Source organism: Propithecus coquereli, unplaced genomic scaffold, assembly GCF_000956105.1.
Source record: "Propithecus coquereli isolate 6110/MARCELLA unplaced genomic scaffold, Pcoq_1.0 Scaffold44, whole genome shotgun sequence".
Lineage (NCBI taxonomy): Eukaryota > Metazoa > Chordata > Mammalia > Primates > Indriidae > Propithecus > Propithecus coquereli.
Genome location: NW_012150174.1, coordinates 13,089,286 through 13,099,085, shown reverse-complemented (window position 1 = coordinate 13,099,085; position 9,800 = coordinate 13,089,286). Strand labels below are relative to the sequence as shown.

Genomic DNA, 9,800 nt, shown 5'->3' with positions numbered 1-9,800 from the left:
AACATATACTTTACGTTTATATTTGTAACATAAAATATAATGGAGTAGAGCCAGGCTGCCTGAGTTTGAATTCTTGCTCTGCCACTGTGTGATGTTGATCAAGTTACTCAACCTCTCTTGAGTTTCAGTTTGCTTATCTGTAAAATAAGGAGAATCATAGTATTTACCTCAAAGGGAAATTGTGAGGATAAAAATGGTTTAATGCAGTTAAAGTACTTAAAACACTGTCTGGTATGTAGTAAGAACTCTATACTATATTTGGTGGTGTACTATATTTCTACATTATATTTTGCTGTTCTGTGTATATTTTAGCATCTCTGAACTTAAAGAGTGTCTTATGATGGCATGTGAGAGTCTAGATGGCATTATTTTTTCTTTTTTAGTGGTATATAAAATAATGGTGCTTCTTACAATTAGTAGTGTCTTATATTTGATGAGGTATCATATGGGTGTTATTCCCACCCCCTGGGACAATGAAGTTGTTCACATCACCAAGGACAGCTTCCAGGATTATCTTCTAGCCCTTTGTTCACTTGAGAGCTTCTTTCCTTTAATCCTTAAAAACCAAAAGGCAGATTATCCCCTCTTCTTGGCATCTCTTGTGCTAGAGCAGAGGCAGTAAGACTCCAAAAGCCAAACACTTTTTATCTCCGATAGGGTATCTGCTGTTCACAAACATGTCATCTCCATGCCCTTGCACATGCTTTTTCATCTACGTGGAGCATTAACTATCAACACATCCAGCTTCAATGTCCCTTCTCTAAGGAGGTCTTTCTCGGCCTTCTCAGGTCCCCCTCTCCCTTCGCTATGCTGGGTTGAAGGCTCCAGAGCACTCACAGAGGATTTATCACACCAGTTTGTGATTGCCCATTTATATGTCTCTGACATCATCATATTGTGAGCTTCCGAGGGTGGGGAAACTTTGTTTTACCCATTCACTCTTGTCTGCCAGTGCAGAGCACAGGCCTCAGTGCATGACAGCTGGGTGGACACCGAGCAGGGATCCAGCAAGCGTTTAATGCGTGAAGGAATGAATTCATGGTCTGGCGTCCCCTTCAGCCCGCTCCCTCTCTGGACCCACCGCACTGCCCCAAGCATCCTTTCTTTCTTGGGCATCCCCTAACACCTGACTCTCTTGTCTCCAGAATCCAAGCTGGACAAGATGAAGAAGGACATCCTTGCACAGGTGCAGAACGAGTGCTGGAGCCGCAGTAAGCAGCTCATGACAGAGCTCACAGATTTCACGCTGGTCTTCCAAACCATCAACTCAGACATTCATGCCATTGCGCAGTGCTCCCAGAAGGTAGACTCCCCTCATCCATTTTCCCCAGCTTATTCAGGGCCCATCCTGCTCAAAATCTCAGCACACTCTCTTCAAGTCTCTGCTGAGCTCCCAAGGGGGCTTGATGCTCTTCAACTGTGCTCACCTAAGTTATTTGCCCTTGTTAATTCTCACCCTGTTCACGTGGCCCTCAGCTTCCTTATGTCGGGGGAGGCCCTGATGTGAGGAGGGAGATAGAGACCTGCTTTGAGATGTGATTCTGCTCTTTGTGACAGTCAGTCAGATAGGGATATGTTGCCCTATTATCAGGGTAGTGGTCCAGTGGGTAAGAACTAGACCACCTTCAGAGAGACCTGGGTCAGAGGGGGATCTGATCCCAGATTGCCCCTGATCCCAGTGGGTTAAAAGGCTGCAGCTGGGTCTGGAGCCTCCACTCCAGAGGCGGGAGTTCCCCTTGGGGATAGGCCTCCAGAGGTATGCAGGGTTGTGGCGGTGCTGTTCTCATGCTGTAACCTCTGCAGTTGGATGAGGCCAATGAACAGTACATCCACCTGGAGAAGCGAGTGGAATACATACGGTCACTCCATGAACTCATCCGCAACCACTGTAACCTCCTTAGTGCTGAGAATGAGGCACTGGACATCTCGGTGAGAGGACAATTCAGGGAGTCACCCATCCCTCCCAGTCCCCCTCCCGCACAACCACAAGGACTCCATTACCCTCTGCTTGCCCCACAGCTTCTGGATGTGTGGGAGGCATTTCAGTTTGAGAAGAGCCAGGCCTCAGAGTTCTTGCTCAGCAAGCAACATTCCATCGTGCCCAAGCTGCAGCAGATGATAGCAGCAGCATTGGCAGAGCTGGAAGGCCTGCTTGAGAAAGCCCTGTCTGGTCCCTTCATGGACCCCACGCAAGAGCAGAGAAGCACTGAGTGCCAGCTCATCTCCATGGAGCGTCAGTTCCAGAACACAGTCAGCCACATCAGTGAATTGCACCGTGCCTATGCCACCTTCACTGGTACTGAGGATCTCTGCCCCTGCCCTGTGAGATAGATCCTCCAGCTGAGATAAGGGTTGGGACTCAGGGTTCTATGTCCTGTATGACCCTAAGCAAGCCTCAGGAATCACATGCCTTTATTGGTCTCTTTTACAAACAAAAATTACAAGGCAAAAATCATCATTTATTGACTATGTCAGATGTTGTGTTTAGGGTGGGGATACTGGGAGCTCATGGTCTGGTAGTGAAGACAAATAAGCAGATGTTCCATCAGAATGTGATGGAGTCAGGGGCTAAAATCCTGTGTAGGAGAAATGTAAGGGTGCCTTTGTTGTAGAACTTCACCTTTGTGTAGCCCTGTTCAACACAGTCCTATACCAGGCAGCAAGTCCCAGATAAGAATAGGTCTTGAGGCTCCAGTAGCCACTGCCTCCAGCCTATGTGCTGTAGCGGAGGCTGCTGAGGCCTCACTAGCACACAGGAAGAGACCAGGGTAGAGCTATTGGTCTTAGCCCTTCCATACAGTGGTGCAGCTAGGCTGGTTCCCTTCTGCACATACAGAACTTTGTGGGCTCAAGTTTTTTTTCTCAGACGCAGTCATTTATATCCCTTGGAAAGGCACCTTGTTTCTGAGTTGCACCAATGACCAGCTACTACCGTCTCTACCTGTGGGCATCCCCCAGCCCAGGCCCATTTGTCTAGATGTGAGGCGGAGGATGCTCTGGAACCATCGCAAGCAAGGAACTTTTTATTTGGCAGAGTATGGGAGGCTCTCATACTCTAGCTGACATGGACCACAGACCTTGACTTCTCCCGCTAGGGTTAAAGATATCTGTGAAAAAGCAGAGTAGAGGAGCTCAGGCCTTGTGGCGCTAGGCCCAGGAAACTCCACAGCGTTGCTTTTACTTCCTCCTCACCAAACTCCCAGTTTTTGTTAAAATAATCCAGGATTTTAGATCCAGATAATTAATAACGACTCCTTATTTTCCATTGTTTATATTTATTTTACTCATTACTTTTGGCATTCACTTTGTTTTATAACCATTTTAACAACTGTTTTGACGTATGAGGTTTACTGATTTATTTACGAACGACTAATTTTTTTTAAAAAATCGCATCTTTATTTTCATTCTTTCCTTAAATGGCTAGAGTGTTTCCCTGTGTACCTTTTTTTCTCAGAAGGGAGTTGGAGGTATTAAAATTTTTGAGTTATTTATATGCTGAGAATGACTTTATAATGTCCTTGTATCACAGCTTAGCTAAATATTAAATTCTGAAGTCATAACATTTTTTCTTCAAACTTAAATATTAGATCATTGTCTTCTGACATTCAGCATTGTGAACAAATCTGATATCAATCTGCTTTTTTTTTATAGGTAATATGTTTATCTGTTGTTTAGTAATGGCTCTTATATTTGCTCTAGTCTCCTTACAGAATTCTTATGTGTTCAGGTTCTGAACAAATCTATATTAAAAAAACAAAAAGAATTCTTAAGGATTTACTGGATCTCTCATTAATTTCTTTTATCATCATTATTCCTTTATTCTTTTTCTCTGAGTTCTGGAAAAAAAATTATGATCCTATAAACTTCCATTTTCTATGGTATCTACTCTAGATTTTCCATTGCATTTTAAAACACACACATATTGTATATGCATTCATGCTTATTTGCACATGTGTATGCATGTAAGTATATGTTTATATGTATGTACTCAGGCATATGTTTCCTAGCTGTATCTGCTGAAGAGCACAGAAGCAAAGATACAAAGAAGCAAGAAGCCACATTATGCTCAGATCTTAGTTTCTAATACCATTTCCCACTAAAAAGAACCACAGCTCCTCAGAGAAATGGATGATTCCAGAGCTGTGGCAGGAACCTCGAGTACCTTTTTATGCTAGAGAGTCAGGAAGTGTTAAATTTAAAAAAAAAAAGTGCCAGGAGAATGTCACAGAAGGGTTATACAGAAGGGATGCCAACTGGCCAAATGCAAGCCAATTTGAGCACCAAAGTACAGTAATAAATTCTAAACTATTGAAAAAAAATTTATCATCTATAGTAAAAATAAATAGATAAATCAATGAGGGAGAAGTGAGAACTTGTGCTTACAGTAGAATGCCAAGATCCAATTGGTAAATGTGGACGGAGGGCTAAAGTGGAATAATCATTATTTTGCCACCATGATGGTGTAGATATCAGATCAGGTAAGGATCATCAATGGATGCCAAATCTGGACAAAGTTGACGAGCAGAATATTTGCACTGTCTTAGAGAGTTTCTCTCAGAGACTACTTATTCATTGCAAAGGAAGAAAAAAGAAATAGCAATTAGTTAGTGGAGAAATTGGACAATAATTTGACCAGGTGATCAAAATTAACATCGCCAGTGAAAAACATATGGACATCATGTGCCTCCAGATGTGATACCTGGAGGAGGATACAACATCACCTATGTGATAGTTCAGCCGAGAATGAATAACATCATTTTTAAAAAATCATAAAAACATAAGAAACTATTAACAAAAGGCAAAAGAAGACTGTATACTTTAAAAATGTCTGTTACAAAAGACAAAGAAAGGCTGTGGGAATGTTCTAGATTAAAAGAAGCAAAAAGACATGACAAGTGAGCGCAGTACTTCACCCTAGACTGGACGCTGTACTTAAGGGGGGAAAATGCTATATAGGGCATTATTATAAAACTGGAATATGGACAGTAGAGTATTGTATCAGTGTAATGTAGGAAGTTAGTAATTGTACTGTGGCAATGTAAGAGAACATCCCTATTCTTAGGAAATACACACTTGAGTAATTTGGAGGTAAAGGGCCGTCATTTATGTAACGTGCCCTTAAATAGTTTAGGGAAAAAAGTGTATTTGTGTGTGTATGCACACGCCCACATATACACATAGAGCACGTGAGCACAAACAATAAAGCAAATGGGTAAAATGTTAACAAAAGGTCAATCTAGATAAAAGGTAGTCAAGTACTTGTTTTAGTCTTTTTTCTTGCAACTTTAAAAATTTGAAATCATTTACAGATAAAACGTTTAAAAATGCAATGAAAATTGCCAAGTAGATACCACAAAATGTCCATCAAAGGACGTTTGCTCTTAATCCCCAAGTTTGTCTTTATCTTTTCATGTGTTTGGAGATATCGTGTCTGTTCTTTCTTATAGAGAAGTTGTTTATTTTTCCAAGATTTGATGTTCAGACAACTGCTATCAAAGATAATATGTGTCTCTAGGCAAATCTTTTGAGTTTAGAAAAAGAAAGATGGGAAGAGTATAGATTTACTGTTATTTTATTTTTTGTCAGATCAGAGCTCTGATAGCCTAGAGATTCCCATTTTTTTAATATTCTAAGATCTCTATGATGGATGATGTTTGCACGGGTAAGATGCATGATTCCCAGCATTTGCATATAACGCTATCGCCTTTTCTCCCACTCAAGAAAGTGGGCTGGAATTCAAGTGACTAAGAATGACAATCTTACAGCAATAGCCTTGACTGTGGTCTGATGTCTTTTAAGTAAATCACAAGCCTCAGTACTATAAGTACTATTAATTACAAATTACTTTTGATACATATCTCACAAGTTATTATAAATAATTGGTTAAGAACAAATACAGTAACTTGTGAGATGAAGGAGGGAATAATTGCCAAAGGCAAACACAACAGGGAGCGTCACCATTTATCTCTTATGGCCCTCTGTGTGGGCCAGATCTTTTATCATCTTCATCTCACTGAACTTTCTCTTGGGCTGACAGTTCATTCACTCATTCATTCATTCAACACATATTTGTCGAGTGCCTACGGTGTACCAGGTTTGAGGTACATCAATGAACAAATGACAAAACCCTTTCCCTAATGGACCCAACATTCTACCTGGGGGAGAAAGACAATAAAGAATAAATAAAATATAACTATGTAGAAAATGATAAATGGCATAGAAAAAAAAAAAAAACTGAGCAGGGAAGAGGCGTTGAGAGTGCCTGGGAGGATAGATGGCAGTCTTTAGTAGGATAGTCTGCATCTCCATAGGCCTCATTAACAAGATGCTGTTTGAGCAAGGACTTGAAGTTGGTGAGGGCATGAGCCCTGTGGTTCTCTGAAGGAAGAATGAACTATGACTGCAAAGGCCCTTAGCAGGAGGGAGCATGTCTGGTGTATCTGATTAAAGAGTCCGGTGTGGCCAGCATGTAGTAAGTGAGATGGAGACTAATAGAAGAGGAACCCTTCCCTTTCACTGTCATCATGTTTTCCTAGATATTCTTTCCTTGAAATACTGTTCCTTGGATTGAGCCCACCTCCACTGTTGAACTGAGCAATTTGGAACTCTGCCCCTGCCATCACTTTCCAGACCTTCCTTTCTGTCATCGTGGCCTCTTGACTGACCATTCCCCCAGCTCCCACCCCCTTACCCCAAATAGGTCTCAGCCAGGCCTATTCCACAGGGGATGAGAGTCCTGTGCCTCTGCCTATCTGTGGGACCCGTCCTATTGTGCAGCAGCAACGCATCTGGCACCTGTACCGAGTCATCTCTGAAAACATCAGCGAGTGGAAGTGCATGGCTTTTGCCAAGGTACCAACACCATCACTTGGAGCTCTTTCCTGGGAGTGGAGGACTGCAGCGGTGGGAGTGGGGAAGGGTCTCAAGCTGACAGAGAGCCCTTCTCCTGCAGTTCAGTCTGGCTATGGCCCAGGAGAAGACAGATGGCTGGCTGACAGAGGCAGCACGGATGTGCGTGACCCTGGGGCTACACAGCCCGGTGCTGCAATGCTGCATGCATACGCTGGAGGAGTTTCGCAGCTACCTGCCCTTGCTCACCAAGCTGGGCAGCCTCCGGCTGCAGAATCTGAACTGCCAATCCCTTTTGCGAGGTGTGTTTGGTTATTGTCAGAAGGGTGGGGAAAAGAAGAATGTAGGGGTTAGAGCAATGCAACAACTCAGTTCCCTGCTGCTCCTGCTGGAAACATCTTTCCTCCCTAAGTTGCTCCCTACCCTTTCCTAGGTATTACAACCTCTTTTCCCTCACAGGGACAAAACTTTCTAACCTCCCTCAATGCCATGTGGGGTCCTCTCTGCTGATGGTGGCTGGGCTCAGGCTGGAGTCTTAGCTCTGGGCTCTGAGTTGTGCTCTGGACCTTGGGTTCTAAGCTCTTGGCTCTCTATGTTGCTTCCTGAAATCCGCTGTCTGGGGTCTAAGCTGGGTTGGGCTGGGCTCTGGGTCTTGAATCTGGGCTCTGGGCTTAGGGGCTTAGGGTAGGACTGGGCTCTGGGATATGGGCTAGACTCTGCCATATACTGGGTGTTGCTCTGACTTGTTGTCTCCTCTACCTACAGCCTTAGGGCTGGGCTGTCTCCGCAACATAGAACTCTTAACACTGGGCCAGCTGCTCACTTGTCCACTGCTGGAGTTTGCAGATCGAATCAACCAGGTGGGGCCCACAGGAGGGAGAGAGGGTGAGAGAGAGAGAGGGAGGGAGGGAGGTCTGAGATCAGGACCTGCAATAAAGCCAGTTAAGGCCCAGAAGCCCCTTGAGACAAGGGGGCAATAGATGTTGGTATGTACGTGAGTGGGGATTGAGATTGCTGACCTGACTGGAGGGTAGGAACAGTTTCCTTCAGATGGGGATCTCATGGGTGGTTCCAGACACTGTGACTGAGAATATGTCTCCCCCCAACCAGGGAAGGAAGTGGGTGTCAACCCCAAAGTTGTGGGTCTACAGAACAGCAGATGTCCCCCAAAACTTACCCTTGGCTCCAAAGAGCACAAGCTGATTGAAGTATTGTCTGCCCAAGTGGAGCCTTGCAAAACAGTGGGTTTCAAGGCAGTGCCCATGGGTCTAAGTAGTTAGATGCTGCCCACGGCCTATCTTTGAAGCCTGATGGTCCCACTCCCACTTCGTTTCTGAGACCTCTACTCCCCTGAGCGCTGCCCTTTGAGTTCTGCCTCAGACCCAATCCCCAAGTCTTAGCTCCAAGGCTATCCCCTAAGCCATTATTATGCAGTCCTGTTTCCTGAGACCCAGCTGTTCCAGGTCTGGCAGTACGAAAACGACCGAATTCACGCTCAAGAGTCCCTACAGAAGCTACAGCAGTGTTGGGAAGTTCGCCAGCTGCGCCTGCTCAACTTCATCCTGCATGTCCCCTATGAGCCACCAGTCTCAGAGCGTTCCAAGAGGCACATGCTCTGCAGCCCCCAGTGGGAGGTAGTGGGCAAGGACAGTGGCACCTTCATCCTCTCAGGTGAGACCCAGCCCTTGTGACCCAGTGAATGTCCCCTCCTTGGGGCCATTTTCATCCACCATATCCATCAAGCCCTGCCAGATCTGGCTTCTCTCTCTGGCACCGTACGTACTGGGCAGCCTGAGACATTGGTCTGTTCTGAGACGGTATCTTCCATGTAGCTATTATACCATCTTTATCTCCTTGGGAACCCCCTACACACCTCGCTCTCTCCACCCAATGCCTGGCTCCTTCAGTAGAGGTCCTTCCCTTTCTGATTGTACTCAGAAATTCCTCACAGTCACTTCTCTCCACCTGTCAATGCTCTGTCGTCTATATTGTACGCTGCTATCTGATTTTATGCCTCATTCATTCATTCATTCTTTTATTCTTTCCCTCATCAAAATCACCTGCCTACTCTGTGCCAAATACAAGAGACCCTGAGATTTACAGACAGCAGCCTTGTCCCTCAGGAACTCCTAGTCCAGTGAGAGGCAGACAATAGTACAGGGATAGGTGCGTGATGGAGCACCTTACTGAGGGCAGTAGAACCTCAGAGAGAGGACCAGCTCAAAGAACCAGAGATAATCAGAGAAGTCTTCCCTTAGGCAGAAGTGTCATGATGACTTTTGAAGGAGAAGGAGTTTGCCAAATCTGCAAGGTGAGAAGGGCATGCCAGATACAGGGAACAGCACAAGTACAAGCATCCAAGATAATGTAGTTGAGGAATTGCTAGTAGAGGAGAAATTCTCTTATCTAACACAGTTGGAACCCAGTTAATCCAAAAAGTTAGTTAAATAGAGAAACCACAAAATATGACGTATACATAGTTTAAACATATATAGGCATATTTATTTACTAATAATGTACATGTACTTTGTTAGCTTAAAAATATACATGTGCATTTAGCTTAAAACATATACATGTACCTTTATTTATTTATTAACCTTTTAACCTAAGGACACCCACTGATAGTTCCTCACTGACTTTCTTACATTAATGTATTGTCTACTGTTTCTACTTTCATTTTCTGTAAAGTGAGGCAGCAACATAAAGACACTTGTAAAGGTTACCTGAGTCCAGAACTTTTCTAGATTTTTATTATAATTTCCTGATTTTTAAAAATTAACTTGCCTATATCCAATAGCATGTTTTTTTTTTTTATAAGTATGAAACCTTTATTGCTAATGCAGATACAGATACAAATGCATGTATTCTCTCAGAGAAAGCAGCTAGACTTTGCCCAATTTACAGGATAGCACAACTTTGGGAAAGAAAGCAGTGGGTACAGTTTGTACTAA

General features: G+C 43.8%; 1 protein-coding gene across 1 annotated transcript in view; it reads left to right on the top strand.

Annotated features, from left to right (window-relative positions):
- Positions 1 to 1,218: 1,218 nt before the first annotated feature.
- The window catches only part of DNHD1 (dynein heavy chain domain 1), a 41,076-nt gene continuing 32,494 nt past the window's right edge, over positions 1,219 to 9,800 (top strand). The window contains exons 1-7 of the mRNA XM_012654343.1: positions 1,219 to 1,303; positions 1,804 to 1,929; positions 2,020 to 2,296; positions 6,725 to 6,852; positions 6,953 to 7,151; positions 7,615 to 7,709; positions 8,313 to 8,520. Coding sequence (XP_012509797.1) covers positions 1,223 to 1,303; positions 1,804 to 1,929; positions 2,020 to 2,296; positions 6,725 to 6,852; positions 6,953 to 7,151; positions 7,615 to 7,709; positions 8,313 to 8,520 — 1,114 coding nt within the window. The 5' untranslated portion in view covers positions 1,219 to 1,222. The remainder of the gene's footprint in view (positions 1,304 to 1,803; positions 1,930 to 2,019; positions 2,297 to 6,724; positions 6,853 to 6,952; positions 7,152 to 7,614; positions 7,710 to 8,312; positions 8,521 to 9,800) is intronic.